At 41.4% G+C, this 21,892-nt stretch overlaps 1 protein-coding gene across 2 annotated transcripts in view; it reads right to left on the bottom strand.

Moving 5' to 3' along the window:
• Positions 1-21,892, bottom strand: part of GSK3B (glycogen synthase kinase 3 beta) — a 58,795-nt gene that overhangs the window by 6,719 nt on the left and 30,184 nt on the right. The window contains exons 6-11 of one of the 2 annotated variants that reach the window (XM_035140437.2): positions 21,074-21,180; positions 18,795-18,892; positions 17,161-17,256; positions 8,902-8,940; positions 5,886-6,072; positions 1,173-1,271 (exon numbers count right to left, since the gene is read on the bottom strand). In XM_035140437.2, coding sequence (XP_034996328.1) covers positions 1,173-1,271; positions 5,886-6,072; positions 8,902-8,940; positions 17,161-17,256; positions 18,795-18,892; positions 21,074-21,180 — 626 coding nt within the window. The remainder of the gene's footprint in view (positions 1-1,172; positions 1,272-5,885; positions 6,073-8,901; positions 8,941-17,160; positions 17,257-18,794; positions 18,893-21,073; positions 21,181-21,892) is intronic. The other variant, XM_035140439.2, reaches the window with a different exon arrangement.

Below are 21,892 nucleotides of genomic sequence, written 5' to 3'. Positions count from 1 at the left end.
TGAGGCCCTTCTTCGTGCACCTCCTCAAGAGGCTCCAGAGGGTGGCAACACGAGAACAGGCCTTTTCTGCAATGGCTCCCCCTTTGCGGAATTCTCTCCCCAGGGAGGTTTGGCTGGCACCTTCTTTATACACCTTTAGGTGCCAGGCGACAATGTTCCTCTTTAACCAGGCCTTTGGCTGATTGACATCTGATACCCTTTTAAATGTGTTGTGGAAGGGGGGGATTATTAGGTTGTCTTTGCTCTTATTTTTGTTATGTATTTTGTGTTTTTTACATTGTGATTTTATGTTGTGAACCGCCCTGAGATCTACGGATATAGGGAGGTATACATGTACAATAAATAAATAAATAAATAAATAATCACAGTAAGATTATACGGCCACCGTAAAACAGTGCCTCCAAATTCCACCCCAGTGAGGTGTCCCACAGAGAAACCATGGTCAATGGTATCAAAAGCCACTGAGAAGTCCAGGAGAACCAATTCCTGCTGTAGGTCATCCACTAACACAGCCAATGCTGTTTCTGTCCCATAATCATGGCTGGAGCCAGTATTAAACGGATATAGATGATCTGTCTCATTCAGAAACGCTTGGAGCCAAGAAGCTGCCACACACTCCAGCACCTTGCCCAAGAATAGAATATTGGAGACTGGCCAGTCGTTATCCAAAACAGTGGGGTTCAGGGAGGGCTTTTTCAGCAGAGGTCTTATCACTGCCTCTTTTAAGGCAGGTTGCAACCCTCCTTGCTGAAACATGTTCAATCGCCACCCTTACCCACTTGAGTTAGTCTTCCTCAGCTGCTTTCATGAACCAGGAAGGGCAAGGGTCTTGCACACATGTGGTAGCCCTCACCTCTCTGAGAAACCTGTCCCCATCCTCAGGCTGCACTATCCCAGTATCTGATTCTGCCCAACTTGCGGTTTTTTAAGTATGGGTGTTGCAGAATGCTGATGAAATTGGAAATCTGGAGTGGAAATGACTGGTGTTCCCTTATTCACCCCATGTCTGAAATGGAAATCAATCTAGCAAACAAAATTGGTATTGGCCTCCCCCCCCCCCCAGTTCGCAAACAAGATATGATCTGTAACTGATGACACACAGTGTTTGGTGGGGTGGGGTGGGGGAATAGTTTAGCAAGGAAAAAACGTGGCAGGCATGAAGAAAGTCTCACCTGAGGCTGCTGGAACATTTGTCGGGGTTGAAGCAGCTGCTTGATTCCGAGCATGAGCAGGTATGAGGGTCGAAGCCAGAGATGGATTACTTGACAGTTCTAAAAGGAAGTTGGAGAAAAGTATTTACAGCCAGCCCATAGGGAACCTCTGCCAGCAGGTTCACAGTGTTTCCTATCACACATCAGCCACATGGCAATGTGTCGCTAAGAATCTATGATTCTAACGTGCTTTCCCAGACTTGGAAACTGCTCAGACAACTTCATTGGGGAAAGACTGTCATCCTTTGCATGTCCTTTTCCGTTGAAAAGGTATTTCTTTGCCATGATGTCTGCCAAATCGCCTATATTGCATTTCTTTTAATTTAAATTTCCCCCTTGTTGTTTTTGTACGGACTCTGTATTTGTGCATTTCTACACCCACACATCCTGCTCTTGGAACTGTGAGCTATTTAAAACAAGCAAGCAAAATGATTAGTACGATTACACCACCACATCACACCAATAATGCTGAAGGGAAGTGAGTATGAACTATATTGAAGCAGCTGGTATTATATTGCAATCACTCTACCTTCCGAAAAGAAACTGTCGTTATTAGTACTATTTCAGCTAGAGTACAAAAATGAACTGCTACAGACATGCCCTTGGAATATGAGTTTCAAAAAGAGTATTATAGTTGCTTAGTGACTTCTTGCGACTGCATTCTTAACATCCTCCACTGTGGCTAGGACTGCCTATTGCCAGCTATGTCTGGTACCCCAACTATAGGTTTAGATGTTTGTTGGTAGAAAAGGGTCTGCCCTGGAGAAGGGCGCTTTGGTTTCTTTCTAATGGCAGCCTCTTGCACATTGTGCAGTGTTGCTCTGGAGAGCTCCTTGTCAATGGAGACACTTGGTTGGGGAGAGTGCTGCTACTTCAGAGGGGAAGCTAAGATATACCATGTATGAGGAGGATACCCATGTGTGTGCTGATCTGAATCCTGGCCATAAAACTGCCCTGTTCTTGAAAGGAAGTGCAGGCTTGTCTAAATGAGGGTTGATTTAGACATGCTGTTGTATCTACATGGGTTTTCACAGAGGGTTGAAAATGGTGAGGAAAGTGTACAGATGACACTCATACGTTTTTATTTATGCAGGCAGTTTGGTTAGATGGCCCTTGTGGTCCCTTCCAACTGTACAATTCTATGAGATCACCCAGAAGAGTGCTGCTAGTTGTCACCTGTGTTACAGAGGCCTGGCTGGCTTCAACTAAAAGTGCTTAATATTACCAGCCCCATGCTGTGGAACATTGCTCCAAAAGAAATTTGGCAGCTGCCCTCACTTTTCACTTTCAGGTGTCTCTTGAATACCTTTTTATACTGACAGGCCTTTACAAAAAGTAAAAATATAGCAAAAATGTAATTTAAAACTTAGTAATTTGCATTTTCATATCAATATATTTTTCCAAGAATTTATAAAATATTAAAAATGAACTCATAAAGTTATCATGATCAAATGCTGCAGCATATTACTATGCTTCACAATTTAGCTCTATATCACCTATATTTCTTCTCATTTTGTTTTATAATACATAAAGGTAAAGGGACCCCTGACCATTAGGTCCAGTCGTGACCGACTCTGGGGTTGCGCGCTCATCTCGCATTATTGGCCGAGGGAGCCAGCGTACAGCTTCCAGGTCATGTGGCCAGCATGACAAAGCCGTTTCTGGCAAACCAGAGCAGCACATGGAAACGCCGTTTACCTTCCCGCTATAGTGGTTCCTATTTATCTACAGTGGTACCTCTACTTACGAATTTAATGCGCTCCGAACACATATTTGTAAGTCGAAGAAATTTTTAAGTCGAATCCCATAGGAATGCATTGGGAGAAAAAATTCGTAAGTCGAAGCAACCCTATCTAAAAATTCGTAAGTAGAAAAAATCCTATCTAAACCGCATCCAAGATGGCGGACGGACCTCCATTTGTAAGTAGAAAAATTTGTAAGTAGAGGTACCACTGTACTTGCATTTTGATGTGCTTTCGAACTGCTAGGTTGGCAGGAGCTGGGACCAAGCAACGGGAGCTCACCCCGTCATAGGGATTCGAACCGCCGACCTTCTGATCAGCAAGCCCTAGGCTCAGTGGTTTAGCCCACAGCGCCACCTGGGTCCCTCTACATATTTTCTCTTAATAAAGTATTTTTCAAAAATCATTCAAAGTATTAAAAGGGGGGGGGGGCAATAAATCAGGACCGCAAATCAGATTTTATGTCTATTTATATTGGTCAAAATGTAACAGATTGAATTGTAGAATACTAATGTGTTGCTGTTTATTTGATACTGTACTGCCCTAGATGGAGGTGGAGGGTGAATTAGCTGGCTACAAATTATGTTTAATGCTGCCAGTGATTTTTTTGTAGACCCAATGTTCATTTGGTGAAAAATGATTTATTACTTATACCCCGCCCATCTGGCCAGGCCTCCCCGGCCACTCTGTCCAGAGATGGCCTCTGTAACCATCAACTTAAGCAGCATTCAGAGTGGCAATGGCAATTTTTTTGAGAGCTGAATATGTTCTTGCTAAAGCACCTCCAGATAAAACTGAGCCACAACAAAAGGTTGTCCTGCCTGCTTGCCTGGGCCATAGCCAACTAATGCATCCGATTTGTGCAAGGATGTCCATTTGCACAACAGGTCTTTTCAGCCCCTCTCTCCAAATCTCAGGAAAGTGGGGGAACCCCAAGAATAGATTTAAGTGGCACATGGGGGGGGGGAGAGGCAAGGAGCCCCTTTGCATAAGTGGAAATACTACCTCTAATGGCAGGCTTACACTATGTTGAATACAACCCTTAATTTTCCCTCCAGCCTGCCATTTACAGAACACCAGAAATAATCCAAGACATACCAGTGATTTTGACAATATTAGTTTGAACTGCCTCAAGTAATTTGCTGAGATGAGGCAAATTAAAGATCCAATGTAGTTAACAAGATGTTCAGAGCAGTGTTGTGGTTACTTTCATATGTGCAGAAATGGAAGTTGGCATGGTGGGTCTCGGGTCAAGAGGAACTGGCAGCATTTACTGTTACCAACGCAACCAGGAAAGGAAGTACCATAACTCAAGAGTAGAGCAAATTCTTTAAAGGCAGAAAAGGTGCATCTCAACAGCAGCAGCATTTGTGAGATTAGAAAATACTATCCCAGCACTCTCAGTACCCTTTCGAAACCTGAGAAGCGGTCATGGCCCTTTCTCTGACTTTAACATAGAAAAGAGTATCTTCAAATAGGGCTGCAATATTATTAACTGGCTAGATATTTTTTTAAAAAAAAAAAGCTTTAAATTAATTAATCAATTAAAAATAAATGTAAAAAGTACTGCTGATTAAGCAGGTAACATTTTATTTTTTAATTATTTTTTAATATAAATGCCTATAAATACAGAAAGTGGCAAACACTATCACATGCAAGCAGAAATGCCTCTTCCAATGCCTGCTTTGACACATAAAGGTAAAGGGGCCCCTGACCATCAGGTCCAGTCGTGTCCGACTCTGGGGTTGTGGCGCTCATCTCGCTCTATAGGCCAAGGGAGCCGGCGTTTGTCCGCAGACAGCTTCCAGGTCATGTGGCCAACATGACAAAGCTGCTTCTGGCGAACCAGAGCAGCGCACAGAAACGCAGTCTACCTTCCCGCCGGAGCGGTCCCTATTTATCTACTTGCACTTTGATGTGCTTTTGAACTGCTAGGTGGGCAGGACCTGGGACCGAACAACAGGAGCTCACCCCGTTGCAGGGATTCGAACCGCCGACCTTCTGATCAGCAAGCCCTAGACTCTGTGGTTTAACCCACAGCGCCACCTGGGTCCCTAGCATCCTATAAAAGAAAATATGCTTCTTGCTTCAGATATTTTTTTAACCATGTGCAAATTAAATTGATATGTTAACTACAGTTGCCATAAATTGTTGAGCTCCCCCCCCCTTTTTTTTTTTTGCAAAGCTGTTTGGCAAAATTGCAAGAAGAAAAATGCTGTTTTTGAGCTATTTTTATGGGAAAACAGCACTGCCAACATGGGCAAATCCAGACGTATGGCAACCCTATGCTAACCGAAATGCATGTGAGTAATTGTAATTGGGTTGCAGCCATCTTTCCAAAGAATCTGAACAATACAGGCCACAAATTATGCGTCTGTTTTACAACCCCTAACAATTGTACAGTTCTTGAAAACATGTGCAAGGCAACTGCAAAAACATACTTCCCTTAGCCTGCATTTCAGCTGATCCCCTAAATCTGGACTCCTGGATGTTCTAAGTTACATACTCAAGTTACATACTCAATTAGCTTATTAAATACGATTCCTGGTAAAAATGTGAACATGAGCAGTAGTCTCTATTCTTCCAAGGATATTTCAATCTTCTATCTAACAAGCAATTTCATCTATGACTAACTAGGAATTGAATGTCCCAATAATAATGGCAATCATGACACAGAAGCACCAGCCCGTTGAGATTCGAACAGCCTTTCTTCGATCAAGCCAGATTAACTGAGGAGTAAAGAAGTCTCTCTCTCTCTCTCTGGCCTTTTTTAACCCTTTCTCTACACCTTCTCGACACAGTTCACGCTTTGAAATATTTCCACTCTTTCCAGCTGCCCAATCCATCCCTTCTAACCACTATTTGAGATGATGCCATCTTTGTGCCATAAGAAACTGTGGACACACAATCTTCCTTCATGCTCCCAGACTACCTTGAGTGGTGAAGTTAAAGAGTGCAGGTTTCTCTCGCCCACTCGGTAATTTGATGTTTGGGTCCCGTAATTCATCAAAGAAAGAGTGTGCACACGCTTCCAGCGGAGTCAGGCGTGCAGTGGGGGTATATTCCAGCAGACGGCTACATAGCGCTATTGCTTCTGGTGGAGTGCGGGGCCGGAAGACCTACGGCAGAACAAGAGGGACAGTCCATCAATACTCTTCTTTGCTCTTGTCGTTGAAGGGCTGAGAATCTGAGGAACTAAACCGCTCAGAGTAGGAATTATACATTAGCTTATAAAGTACTGAAGCTTAATCAAGCTTCTAGGGTTGAATGGGTTAAGTGCAAGGAAAGTTGTTGTACTAAGGTGAAGTTACAAGGTCACATGGTGGGGGGACACACACAAGACACAGCTGAGAAGAACTTTTAGGAAGAGAGAAATAATCCATTCCAAACATAACAGGAATGCAGTCAGCCATGCATATGGGTTGGAGGAGAGAGAAAAGCAAATGAGCAGGATTTTCTGAAGACCACGTTCTGAAGCATTTACTGAAAGCAAAACTTTTAAAGATTTCCACCTTTTAAGCAACCAACTGATTTTATACTGGGTGTGGATTCATGCTGATAGGGACACTGATCAGGTCTCACAGTTTTGGTTTATCCTTTAATAATACACAGCAAGTAATTAATTAGGATAACTTCCAAATTTTAGGTGTTTGGGAGTATTGTTGAAAGGTACTCAGCCACTAGTTTTTCTCTCAGACATTTGCCATTGGAGGTTAGGTCAAACAACATATATTTCCAGTATTCACAATCAGTCTTTTGTCACCAATGTTGCACTCCATCTACCTTCTCCTCTCTCACACACATAAACATTAAATAACCACACATTCATAGGTTCCTTAAGCATTTTCTTTCACCTATGCTACAGGTGCAATACAGGTCATGAGCAAATAGTATATGTAAAATCTTGAGACAAGGGTGGGACAAAAACTGGCAAATCCAACTCACAAAACACAAAGGATGAGATTCAGTTGTGGCAGCTCACTTGCACAGTGGAAACCTGCTTTTGCAATGAGACTTTTGGTTCCACTTCTCCCCTATCTAGCCCCCTGCACACACCCAAAATCTGCCCCAGAAGGATACTCAATCCTCTGGAGCAGATTTCTGGGTGCATGGAAGGCTGCTAGTGGGAAGAGAGGAAGGAGAAACCCTACTGAGGGAACGGATTCCCATGCATGTAAAGTTGGCTCAAACCCCAAAGCAATAGCATATACCACATGTAAAATCAACTGCAAATCTGCTGAAGAATTAAAAGACAAGAATTAAGTTAAGGCAGGCAAACGGTGGCATAAGCAAAACTTCTGCAGTGCCCAGATGTTGCAAGAACTATTAAAATGAACCAGGCTGCTGCTTACTTTCACGCCTGGGGCAACTGTGGGAGGGAGTAAGTAGTAATAACATAGTCTGAAAGGAATCCTGTAGACCTCTAAAACAGACAATGAAATTAGCCCCTCTCCGGCTCTAGCTTGCTCAGATAAGCCAAAGCAAGCCCTCTCCCCACGTGCATCGAATGCAGGGGTGCTCTTTTCAACCCAGGAAGAAATTACCATGTTGCACAGCCATAGGGAAGATTTGTATGAGAGAATCAACAGGTGAAGGAATGTTTGACTATTCCCTCTTGCAAATGTCATGAACACAAGCTCACCTGTCTCTCTCCCCCTCCCCCCCCCCCGGCCACTAAACTGGATTTGTGCTTAGTTCTAGTCTCAGAATCCAGCTGCAGAGGGAGAAAAGGAAAGGGCTAAGCAACCTCACAAAACACCTCTGAAAACTCAGCACTTCTCCTACTCTTGCTGGGTTAGGAGAGGTAATGAGAAGCTACTGCAGCTGGCTCCCCTAGTACTACTCTGGTAGCAACTCCTGAATAGGAGACGGTTGCCTCTGTGCCCTGACATACTTCTTGGAGCTACTGTTAACATGGGTGTGACATGGGTTTATCTTATATATTTTTACCAGGTGTCCCCTTCACTTACAACAGGGATGGGGAATTTGTGGCCCAGGTGATGTGGGACTACAGCTCACACTATCCCTGCTCACCGGCTGTTCTAGTTGGAACTGATGAGTCCAACAACAAAATAACTGGAGGGCCTCAGGTTACCCATCCTAGAAACAATTTCACTGCCATAAGTAAGAGAAAATGGCTGTGCTGTCCATCTATGATTGTGGCGAGACCAAGTTCTGGGGTCATGACTGAGTTGTTGAAGCACAATAAATTAAAAAAAAACCATGTTTCATCTCATAAATTTTGGGGAAATTATCTCCATTAAAGAAGTTCAAATTCTTTTTCCAGATACATAATCCATCAAGGTACTGAAAATCCTACATTCAAATTTGAATATACACTAAACCAAAACTTTCCCCAAATTTTATGAACCCCAAATATTGTCCTAGAACTTGTCAAATAAAACCACCATAGGAAATCAGGTGGAAATTCAATCTAAGGTTGAAATACTTTAGGTATACGTGCCTCCTTTAAAATAAAATGGTGCTTTGTATTTTTCTTCATTACTATCTTTAGATGAACTGCTAACTGTGGAACATTTCTTTCTTTTTTTTACTTGTCTAGCAGAACTCAGGCTGACTGTATCTTTCACTCCTTCCATGACTAAGCAAAAGCTATTCACACTTAATATGTCTTGTAATGTACTGCAGCATGTATTCTAGCTTCCACTATAACTGCAGGCCTCATGAAGATCAGGTTGCCCTTTCTCTGCTGGGACTTGGAAAAAGTAATTTGATACAGAATGTACTACATTAACAATGCCAGAAAATTGAAAGCCCAACCCCCACAAGAAACTAGCAGCTAAAAACTGAAAAATGTTTAGAGAGAGAGAACATTTGGCTCAGTGACCTGAAGTATGGCTGCTTGGTGTCAACTCTTCCATCCTCATTTTTGCCTCTCCTCCTCCAACAATAAACCTGATGATATGAAAAAATATTTATGTACATACCCGTACTCCTGAGGTGAAATGTCCTGTTCCTGACGAGTCCTAAAGATGATAATGCAGTGAAATAATCCAAACAGGGGGAGTCAATCCAAAAGAATAGTCCAGCAAGGAAAAATATATCCAATATTATCAGAAATCCATGGTGATGGGGAAATATTAAATGTTTAATACAATTAGAACCTTTAAACATCAGTCTCCATAGCAGCAAGTCCAACTTTTTTTAAAAAATGATTTTGCAAGGGTGAGGCATAGAATAGAAACATTTTATTTTAAATGCATGTTCCAATGCCAGTGACTTTAGTAAAAAGTAACAAAAAGATGAAATAAAATGCCTATGTAGAAGTAAAATTATACTGAATTTTCAATATTAAACTGCAGTCTTCTTCCCAGTCTTGGAGATAGATTTCCAGAGACATGGGAAAAAACATGAGACATGCTCTCATGTACAGACTACTCTTTTTTTCTCCACTTTGTCCCAAAAGCACAACATGAGAAGTGTTTTTGAAACCACACATGTAATAGATAAAGATCTTTAAGATTCAGTACTAAAAATAACTATTTTAAATTTCTATAAGCTATGTGTGTATCAGGCCGCCGCGGATTATTCTTCATTTTGGATTGACTTCCCCGCCAATGGATTGTTAGTGTTTAGCTTTTTTTTTGGCAGATATCTCTTTAGGATGCTTCAGGAACTGGACATGACATTTCAGAAGTGCTGGTAAGATCTTAACTCTCCCCTGCCCCTTTATTGTGGCTTCCTTCCTTATTCCCTCATGGCCATTTAAAAGGGGGGAGGATTTGGTTTATTTCTTTTCTTTTACAAGCACACACTGATAATGAAAGAAACACACTACCATTGTTTAACTCTTCTTACTTTACTGCAACCTGTTCTACTGCTTTATTCACCCACCAAGAACTACACAAAAGCATACAAACAACAAACATTAAAAGCAAGGGACTGTCACAGTTACAGGTTAAGTGGTCAATAATACAGCTTGCCAACACTTAAGCACAATGGGCCGCATTACAAGCTGGGGATGTTTTCGGCGTTCTATTGTGCCTAGGTGCAAAAGGGCAGGTGGCAAAGTACGCTGTTAGCTGTGAACCGTCCCCACTATTATGTTTTAAGCATAATGGTTACTGTGTTTAATGTAGTTTTCAGTGAGGGAATTTCTGGGGCAAATAATCCGCGGATTATATTTTAGTCTGCGGACTAAAATTTAGCACTCGGTCTAAAAACCGGCCCGTCACAGTGAAATCTATTGAAATCTAAAGTAAGTCTTGCTGAAGGAAAGGAAAAGCTAAGAGCACAAAAGAGAATGCAATTGGGCAGACTAACCTTTAGTATGCAGACTAAATACGGCCAGATAAAATGCACAGGAAAGCCACACGCAGAAAACAAAAACTAAAATAAAACGTGGACACTGATAGGAACTTTTCAAGTAACTTTTAAATATTATTTCACTTGTTCATTAACATATGTTATCATGGTCACAGACAATTTACTATTTTAGGTAGACTTGCTTGATTAGTTAAATAATTTTCACAGAGGAAACCACACTGAAAAATGCATATACTGTATACTGTGTTTCTCCGAAAATAAGACACCGTCTTATATTTATTTTTCCTCAAAAAAGCACACTATGGCTTATTTTCAGGGGATGTCTTATATTTTTCCTCCTCCTCCTCCTGCTGCGGCCGGTATTGCTGCTGTGCCTATCACTATGTCTTATTTTCGGGGTATGGCTTATATTCCTTGAATGCTTAAATATCCTGCTATGGCTTATTTTATGACTACATCTTAAAATAGGAGAAACAGGGTATATATATATATATGGGCCCTGCAACAAAATGTTCCGTTTCAGCCCTGTTCAGCACTCAAGCCAACCATAGTCTCAATTCCAGGATATTCCACTTCCATTTCCCTTCCCTTTTCATTACTGGAATGAAAAGTTAAGCATGAAGAGATGCTATTATCACCATGTAAGTTGTTTTGGACTATTTTATAAAGTAACAAATATAATTCAACTAATCTCAAATGAATTGGTTGGTCAGAAAGTAGAGACGACAAGTTTTTAAATTGCTTTGAAACAGTGGATCACAATAATTTAGAAAGTACTTAACTTACACTTGAAAAGCGGGGGAACAACTCAAAACATTCAGTTATGAAAAAAGGTGACCCCCCCTTCCCCTATTATTTGTACAAGAGCTCTACCTGTCAATATATCATCAGGGCTGCATCAGGGCCATGATGGGTCCTGAGATGTAGCAAACTCCTCCAGCTCCAAACTCATGTAACTGACAGTTATGTACACATGTGCATTATTGCACACACATGAAGAGTAGAAGAAAACTACATCATGCACAACAAAATGCAGGAGAGAAAACTGCTACACCTTTTCCATGCTTCCTGAAAGCAAAAAAAAATTCCACCCCCTCCCCACCGATATGCATAAATTTTGCAAAGGGGTAAAGGGAAATGTGGCTGCTGGTCCTGTTTTTTACTTCATGCAACTTCTGTGGCCCAACCGATTCTGAGGATGGAGCGAAGGGACACTCTTGAAGCTCTCCACTACCCTCAGAAGCTTGGAGAGTTGACACCCAGAGGAGGGCATTTTCATATAAGCAATCACGAAGCTTATAAACCAAAGTCTGTTTTTCTTTAAAAGGAACTGACTATGTACTCAGAACAGTATGGAATGCTACTCAGCCCATCTTGGGGCAGTGGGCTGTAAGTAGAAAGCGTGGGGTGACTCCTCGCCCAGAAATGATCTACATGTGACCCTGCCTGTCCAATTAGAGGAGAGGAGCCATTCCCACCATAAGGGCTGTCCTCCAGGAGCTTGTAGATACCTCCCCCCTTCCTCCTTCTCCCCCCTCCCTCTCTCTCTCATACACACACACCAGTAAATCTGGAGAAGTGGGAGCATGTAGTAAGACATGGCTGAAACAAAATACTGTGCTGTGGAATCAATGTATGCAGGGCTGGACCAAGACATTTTGCCAAGGTGGACCACCAACCATGTTATTTTGGCACCTGAGACAGAAAATCCCTCTCCTGCTTCCAAGAAGCAAAAACAATAATATAACTAACAATGAATTAATATAACTAACAATCATTACACCCCCAAAATCAGCTGCCAGAGGTGGCCTTCTCCTAGTGGCAGGACTGCCCCTTTATGGGAGGAAAATGAAGTTCTAAGGATACCCAAATGAAACTTTTGCATCTCTCCTGCAGAGATATGAACTTTTGTTCTGCAGATGGCAGAAACAAATAGGAAAAAAGAACATGCTTTCTGCTTTAAATAATAATAATAATAATAATAATAATAATAATAATAATAATAATAATAATTTATTATTTATACCCCGCCCATCTGGCTGGGTTCCCCCAGCCACTCTGGGCGGCTTCCAACAAAACATTAAAATACAGAAATCCATCAAACAGTAAAAGCTTCCCTAAGATGCCTTCTAAAGGTCTGGTAATTGTTGTTCTCTTTGTCCTCTAGTGGGAGTACGTTCCATAGGGTGGGTGCCACTACCGAGAAGGCCCTCTGCCTGGTTCCCTGTAACTTGGCTTCTCATAGCGAGGGGACCGCCAGAAGGCCCTCGGCGCTGGACATACAGCCTTTGAGACTGCATGAATGGGGCAAATGAATTTTGACCCGATACAATGAAGGTTTGTCACTTGCTTTGAGGAAGGCAAGGTCTCCACAAATGCATATGATGGGAAGTAGCAACTGTCTATTTTCAGAGGAATCCCAAGCAGCAAAGAATGAAGTAGCAGGTGAATGCAGATTGTTGAAACTTTGCAGGGAGAGACACCATGATGTAAAGAAGTGAGTCCTGAAGAGGAATGCAAGGGTGCTAAGGCACCTAATTTGCTTTCTCTCTCGGGTAGTGGGACAACCTAAAGGAAGTGCCTGTTATATGACTAGACAATAATAGCTATTAAGAAGAGTGAGGAAGGCACCCTGCAGCTAAAAATCTATAGTGGCAGTAGTCTTGCACACTTTGTTTTCTAAAGAACACAAAGGTTATCCAACCTACAAAACTACAGAGGCTGGTGTGTAATCTATTTATTTATTTAAAACATTTCTACCCCACCTTTTCAGTAAGATACCCAAGGTTGTGAATAATAACTAAACAGTCAACAAAACAGTCATTGCAACAATAAGATCAAGGAACAGAACAGCAAATAAAATGACCAATAAGTAGCTGAAAGGCCAAACATTTTGGTGAAAACAAAACATGCCAGGAAAAATGTAAATAATTACCTTCCATGAACTACACTAAATACTCAAACAGGATCTAAAACACTTCCTAGGGGTAGCCAATAATTACTTACCTGGAACCTAAACCCTGTGGACTGGGATTTTTTGTTGTTGTTTTATCAAGAGTCTTAATTAATAATTAAATCTGTTTTCAACAATACAGGCTCTAGGAACACATAGTTATCAGAGGGCCATAGGACCTCAATTTCCCTAACCTAAAACTAGGGGTGGGGAAGAGGAAGCAGGGGTAACCCTGCAACTTGTCAGAGAGACCTTTCTGATGAGAAGAACTCTGGACTCATGGTCATCTGAAGGAATACTTTGGTCCTGACCCTACCGGTTCAACCAGCGTTCAGATTTTCCTGGATGAACTCCAATTTCCACCAAGTAAGGCATACTTCTTATCGGTCTAGCACAGGGGTCCCCCCAAACTAAGGCCCGGGGGCCGGATGCGGCCCGATCGCCTTCTAAATCCGGCCCACGGACGGTCCGGGAATCAGCATGTTTTTACATGAGTAGAATGTGTCCTTTTATTTAAAATGCATCTCTGGGTTATTTGTGGGACATAGGAATTTGTTCATATTTTTTTCCAAAATATAGTCCGGCCCCCCACAAGGTCTGAGGGACAGTGGACCGGCCCCCTGCTGAAAAAGTTTGCTGACCCCTGGAGCAGGTGGGATTGTTCTAATTGTGCCTCCCTTTGCTACTGTCTTCCCCTATCTTATGCCAGGCTGGTGTAAGCCCTCCTAGACTGCGGATTTATCCATTCATTTACTTCATTGGCTCCCTCTGTGACCCAGTAAGATTCCTATGTGTAGAATGTCTTTTCAGTTACACTTTGATCCATATGTTCATTCTACATTAACTTTATGGGGTAATTTGGATGTGAAAATAAAGAGGAAGTCCTTTGTGAAAGAATTGAGTTGACAGCCAGATATCAGTTAAAAGCATCAGATTGAGAACGTGTGCCATTTTCAATTTTGCTGTCTAGCTGCCACTTACCACTAGAGCTGAATCACGGTATTTACAACTACAGCTCCTTTTAGTGTCTATTTAGGAAATGTCAGCTTTGAGTGCCTTAATGTCTCCTATTTTTGCTGGAAGAAATAACTGGATCTTCACTGAAAACTAATAGAGTGTTCTATTCATTCTATTAATGAAACACTGCTTCATCATCTATTTGGGCTGTTTCTTTAATTTTTAGCCAAAATTGAGTCAACAGAACATGATGTTTCTGGTATGCTGGACTCCACCATGCCTTTATAGGAAGAAATGATGTAACACTGAAAATGTTTTGAGGCATACAATGTGGTCATGGTGCTATGGTGTCTTCTTTCTGGCTAGAAACTATTGTTCATATTAATGTTGTCTGGAATATTTGCAGATGCTCACAGACTCTTAAATTATATCCTTGAGGTGTGGTGACTAACAGGTGGACAACAAAAGTGAATTATGTGAGCCTTTTGGTGGCCAAAAGACTTATATTGCAAGGTTAGAAGGCCAAACATCCACTATGTACCACTCAGTGGTCTGAAGATCTCTGCCCTTTCTTTATCTGAGCACATGGCTTATAACTATTTGGACATAGGAACTGCTTATATTAATCTATACATTTAAATTAGGATTGATGTAATATTTGTATTATCAATGTCAACTGCCTTTGTTTGCTTTTTCTCCTTTCTCTCTATTATATTTGCAAGTTTGTTTTTAAAATTGCCCTGTGCAACAAAAATTACCAGAAATCTACAAAGGCGGCTTCTAAATTGTTATTGCAGCAATTATAGCAATGAACTCTCACTATTCTAGCCACAGTAACAGAGGAAACATGGAGTAAGACTCCACCTACTGACCTGAAGGTAAAATTAACAGGGCCATTAAGGGCTTCAAAAGTAAAATTGTAGTGCCTTAACTGAACCTGCTACATGTTTCCTATACCCATGTTGAGCCTCACAAACTATCTACCCAGGATGGCTCCATACACAATGTGTTAGATAATTGTCATTAAATCATTTTTAGTGAGGACAGGGTGTAAGGAGCTCTTTCATGGAGAAAATAATCCCACTGAAAGCACAGAACCTGTTTGTCCCCAAATGAGCTGACCTCTTAAGCATCAACATTTCTATCTTGCCTGAATTTAATTTAATTGTCCCCATCCAGCCAATAAAAGGCATTTGAGAAACCCTCACTATCTGGATTAGATGAAAATGAAAAACAGAGTTGGGCGTCTTCAGCATACAGTACTTATAATGCCACATCCCAAAACGTGCTTGTCTCTTCCAGCAGCCACAAATTTCAAAAGAACTAAACACTATTGGGTAGAACAACAGCCACTCAATATTACCCTCAATGTTGCTCAGATAGGAATGGAACTATCAGAGTGCGATTCCTGAATACTGACAGCTTCTAGCAACCATATAGCGTACAATCCCTAGAAACTTTGTTGCAGATGGTAAACCACCATAACAAAAGTAGTTTCTATTCTGTATTCTGCCCTAATTCTGGATTGATTTGGATCATGGAGATAAATATAATCCAAGGGTCATTGGAATTACAACCCTGCTGCCTACCCATCATCTCTTCCTCCAATTTTGTTCTCAAAATTGATTTCAGCAAGACCTCAGTTAAGAGGAAATGTCTACGCTCAAGTTGTCCGAGGACTAAATATCTGCAGGAAAACACACTCTGTCCCCAGGGCCGTCTCAAGCAAGTCGGGCGCCCTGGTGCTGAGGCACGGAGATCGCTCCGGCGCCCCCGCCCTCGCAGCGCGGCTTCGCCGTGCAGCGCCCCCCCCCTTGCCGGCTTGGCGCCCTGGCGCCCCCGGGACTATACCTAGAGCAGGGCCTGTCTGTCCCATTCACAGCTGCAACCCTTCCCTCCAGAAGAATAATGTGGCAAGGGGGAGAAAAGCTTGCCCTGGCATCCACAACAGAGATGAGGCAACTGCAGAGCTTGCTTCTCCCCACCCTGCTCTTAGTGAGCTGAAGGGAAGCTCACATTGGTCTCTGCCACTTTACAGAGAACCAAGTACTAAGAGGTGTGTGGATGTATGTTTTTTGCTTGTTTATAACTGCATTGTGATACTCCCCTGTGAGGCAGGAAATTATTCTATTTTAATTCTCTCTTTCACCTAAAGAAAAATCATTTAGGTTCGGAATACATCAGGCCCTGCTTGTCTCCTTATTGGTGTGGACAACAGCTATAAACATGAACAATAAGGATCTCTATTCATTTTTCTTTTTTGTTAATAGCTGGAACATTCATGACGAATATGATATAATAACATCACCAAATTTTGTATAGTGAAGTGCTACTGTTGAGGAATCCAGTGAATACTTCATTCCTTTCTCTCCCTACACACCTCGGTTTTCTTTCACCCCTTCCAAAAAATACACTCAGCTTTCCATAGCCACAATGAGCACTCTTAACCTTCAATGGGCTTGGCGGGGGGGGGGGGGCTTTAAAAAATCATTCCTAAAAATATTTCGTACTTCTACAAGCCTTGGGGTTAACCTGAGCATACTGCAGCCTCCCTCTTGTTTCTCAGTTACTTTGTTTCAGCTAAAATCCTATCAATATTCACCAGGTGAATCTCCTGTTAAATGGGGTGAAGCTAATCTAGTAATAAGACACCCTGAAACCTCCATATTTACACAAGACACCACACACACACACACACACACACACGAGAGTTGGCTATGAAGAATAAAGGGTTGGATTCCCACTACATAAGTAGGAAGGGTGGGGTGTAAAGGAAGGTGCAGTTGAAAAGAGAAATATGTGTTTCGCCCCATCTGACTGGAAGTGCCTTCCAGTTACAGTAACAAAAATACTATTCTGAACATGGTTAAAATACACGCATTAACATTTATAGGACCACTGAGTAATATAGTGCCTTGGTTCTGCCCATTACCGTAACTTGTAAAGATTAATGTATAGACCTCAGTGTATCCTCTCCAGGCACCCACCACTATTTCAAACAGGCTCTCACCTTAGTCCATGGATGTGCCTTAATCTGGGGAAATTTAAATTCAGTGTAGTTTGGATTCATTTCTCTAATCTGTTCTCTTGTAGGAGTTCCAAGGACCTAGAAAATATAAAACGTGGTCTATTAGCACCTTGAAACAATATAGCTATTGCAGCCAACATCTGTAGCATGTAGCACTTATAGTAAAAGGAATGGATGCAAACAGGAACGGCACATCTAGTGATCTCTCCAACTGCGGCCAAGTTTACATTTTAATCACTGGCTGTGTTTCTTACTATGCCCTGGAGTACTGATCACATAATTAATTCAAATGTGTGTAGGACTATGCACCATAATTAACATTATGCAGACCATCTCTGAAGCACTTAGATAATTTTGTACAAAATGCACTTTAGATAAGCCAAGTGCTACTGTAAACATACTTTATTTTACTACCAAGAAAAAGAAGAACCTGCATATGAGTACATTCCATATAAGAAATGCCCTTTTTTTTCTCCTCATGGATGATTTGTGTCCAGCTCCGTTAAAAAACATTGCCTTTGATGGGATACAACCCCTATCTGCAGCATCTGATCACAGCAACTCAATCACAGATCCTATAGTCTACGAGACCTATTCAGACCTGCATTTGCAAGCACAAAAGCTGTATAAGGAGCCAAAGCACACAGCATTTTCTACAACGTGGACATGTTAAGAAAGACTTAAAATTTTGCTGCCAAGAGAGAAGATGAACACTAAAAGGACAACAGCTATAGCAGAAACTCCTACAGAATGAATTTCATTGGATATACATCAAGAGGTCTAAATGAAGAACTAAACTGAATATGACGAACTGAACAAAATCTATTATTTTGTCTGCATAAGAACTATATATCTGTGTGCATTTATATAGGTTTGACCATTGAATTTTGTGGAGAACTATTTTGGGTTCTGTCAATCACAGATTGAAAACCACCCCTTGATGCTGATATAAGCCGACCTAGTTTCACAACTTATTCTCTATGTTCCTCAATTCCAGGCATGCAATTCCTTTTGACAACTTCTCTGGCCCTGATATCTATCACATATAAGTTATAGGGCTCAGTTCTTTTTTTGAAGTTGGGATTGCAGGGATACACAACCAACTTAGAATTGGGTCAAAATACATTGAAGGAAACTTCTGAGTCGCAGCAAATACCCCTGCTCCACAAATAGTGATGAGATTTTCATAGCTAGGGAAGACTACTTGCTACTGGATCATGCCACAATTAATGAGCAATGGACATTGTGAGGGGTGTGGGGAGCAGGAATCATTATGTCTGACCATTTGGTAGTGATTCCAATACATATTTTTGCACTTTTAGATACGTTTTCTGTTTTATATTTATTACTGATTTAGGTTATTCATATCCTGCTTTTCATGGTAGAAAGATTCACAAAGTGGGCTTCTTGCATTTCTAATGTAGTGAAGCGACTCTGAGTGCCCTATGTGCAGAAGGGGTAAAAGTTACTTATTTACTTACCTGGAAAAGAAAAGCCAGTATTACATTTATTTTTAAATATAAGGAGCATTTTATATAAACCAAAGTCACATTAAAATTATTATTATTTCATTTCCAATTTAAAATGATGCCCAAATTAAAAAAAAAATCCCATACCTTGATTATTTCCACCAACTGATCTACACCACTGTCGCCTGGAAAAATTGGTTGTCCTAGCAACAGCTCTGCCAATACACAGCCTGCAGACCAAACATCTGGGGGAGGGGGGAAGAAACATAGGAAGATATTGTGGGTTACATATATCCATTTTCTCTCTCTCTATATATGTGTGTGCGCACACGCACACGCACGCACGCACGCACGCACACACACACACACACACACACACAGTGTATAAATAGACATAGAAACAGAACAGTAAGGCTTACTTTACCAGGTAAGCATTTAGGCCACTGCAGAGAAGCACCAACAATGTTCATACAAATGGTACCTTATATGAATCTGTACCAGGTCAAAACTTGCAAAGCAAAATTATATACAAAATTAACTCAGTAAGATGGTGCCGGTGTTCTTTTCAGATTGTGCCAATTTCCACACACACCCCTCCTCTAATATGAAGTTCATTCTATTCAATAGATATTTCCATTTGTATCTCCATACTGCTGCTCACATTCCCACTCACTCTCATTTCAGACCTTGATGCCTTGGCTCACCACCTTCCTCTCTAACAACATCTCTGGTAATTTCAATGTGTGTCATTTTTTAAAAATGTGTTTTCAGTAAATGTGTTTTAAAATGTGTTTACAGAGCCATTATTGTGTTGGACTAGGACAGGCATCCTCAAACTTCGGCCCTCCAGATGTTTTGGACTACAATTCCCATCGTGCCTGACCACTGGTCCTGTTAGCTAGGAATCATGGAAGTTGTAGGCCAAAGCATCTGGAGGGCCGCAGTTTGGGGATGCCTGGACTAGGACCTGGAAAACCACAGTTCAAATGCCCACACAATCATGAAGCTCACTGGGTTACCTTGGGACAGGTACACACTCAGCCTAACCTACCTTGCAGGATTATTGTGAGAACAAAATCAGGGAGGAGATCTATGTATGTCACTTTGAGCTCCTTGGAGGAAAAGTGGAATATAAATGTAATATAAATAAAATGTTTATATATACAGTGTAAAACTAAAATCTCAAAAGAGGAGGAAGGCATTGTGCATTCTGACTTCTAGTTTACAAGGAAGGAAAAAGCAGCACAGCTCGAAGAAGACAACTGAACACTACTGTCTACAATATGGTATTGTGGTAAAGAAAACCAAAGTCACTTTTCAGGCTGCAAGAAAAGAAGCCTAGTTTCCAGTATTTTAGAAATAACAGTGCTCCTCTACCAATACTGACAAGATGCATGTAGAGTACTCTGCTTCAGTCTCAGGTATACGTTAGAAAAGCCGTCCCCAATCTGGTGCCTTCCAGATGTTTTGGACAACTCCCATCAGCCTCAGCTAGCAGGCTGCACTAGAAGAATGATCCTGCTATGCTGGAAAGGATTCAGGGAATGCTTGATGTGGCATGCTGAAAATGATTCAGGAAACAGCAATGATAAGGCAATGGACTCATTAACTGGAACTATGCATTTTCAGGTGACTGCATAAGCTAACCATATCAGCTAGAAAACTGAAGATTTCACTTATTTAAATGCAACATGGTGGCAAACTGGATTTATACTGGGAGACCCAGATTCAAATCCTCAAGCATCCATGAAGGTCACTGGATAATTATGGGCCAGCATCGCTATTTCTCAGTCTAATTACCTAACAGGGTTGTTGCAAGGATAAGAACTGAGGGAGAAAGGCCATGTACATTGTCCTCAGCTCACTGGAGGACTGGCAGGATTTGTAAAATATGCAATTAATTAATTCAATAATCTCTATGCCAGTCCAGGGTCTGATGCCATAAACTTCCTTGCAGCCCACTTTGGGTAACCTTTATGCCTTTTATAGTTGGGCTGTCTCACTAAAAAGCATAGCTTGCATCCTGCAGAAATAAACAAAGGTGGCATTGTTGATATGGCAAAAAAGGACCAGAAAATGCCACGATGTCACACAGAAATAGAGGTGGAAGGTCCTGAATACTAGAATTTGCCTCAGCACCATTTAACAGGATTCTGAAAACATAGCAGATGAGAATCTTTTATCTTGATTTTCAGTTTGGTGTTATAATGGAACAGTAAGGGTCACCTACAATTCATTGCAAATACTGGATATCCATGTGAACTGTAGCTTTGCGGTGTGTGTGTGTGTGTGGAAGTGCAGTGTTCCATAATAGCTCCTCAACAGGGGTTTGATGTTGTTGTTGCATTTCAGCATAGTTGTGATTGTGTAGTCTACCATTCTGATCACATAAAACATAAATATTTTAAAAATAAATACACACATACCTATACTGGAGGTATAATCTGTAGCTCCAAAGATCAACTCTGGTGCCCTATAGTACCGAGAGCAGATATAAGAGACGTTAGGCTCTCCACGAACTAGCTGTTTTGCACTAGACATGAAGAAAGAAAAAGGAAGATGTTATTTTTTAAAACAAGAACAAAAACATGCAGTGCAATTAAACAAACAAATGTTATTTTGCTTTAAGATGAAGCTTCATTTGCAGCTTTTCACTACATAGATCTCCTGTTGCATAATACCTTTTCACTTTTCCCAAGCTGGGAGAAGGCACAGATGTTTAGGCTCAAGAGAACCACAGGATCCGAACTACAGAAAAGGCCCAACATCTTTAAAAACAGCATGGCAGCTGTGTTATCAAAATATTCTGTCTCATTATGAATCTAATTCAGAAAAGGATACCACTGCTATCATATTCAACAGAGAGAGGGAGTTAAGACACCATGAAACACATTAACTGTGTTTTAGCTTCCTGGTCTTTGCAATACAATGTAACACAAGGTACAATCTTGTCCCCAATGCTGTTTAAAGCTATACAGTATAAGGTCTATGGATGCAGTCCTTAGGAATTGGGGGCAAAGTGTCATCACTGCTCTACTTCGCCATAACATCTGAGTCACAAGGGGTTTTACATGATCTGGGCCATTCTCTGGGTGCGCTGCTGGACTGGATGAGGGTCAATAAACTGAGGTTAAACCTTGGAAATAAAGAGACACTGTGGGTTGGTAGTTCCCATGCCCACAAGACACACCACAGCTAGGCTACTGATGGGGACAGACCATCGCCAGCGCATAACTGCAGCGCTC

Source organism: Zootoca vivipara, chromosome 16, assembly GCF_963506605.1.
Source record: "Zootoca vivipara chromosome 16, rZooViv1.1, whole genome shotgun sequence".
Classification (NCBI taxonomy): Eukaryota; Metazoa; Chordata; class Lepidosauria; order Squamata; family Lacertidae; genus Zootoca; species Zootoca vivipara.
The sequence above is the reverse complement of the archived record's forward strand: the minus strand, read 5'-3'. Positions and strand labels throughout refer to the sequence as shown.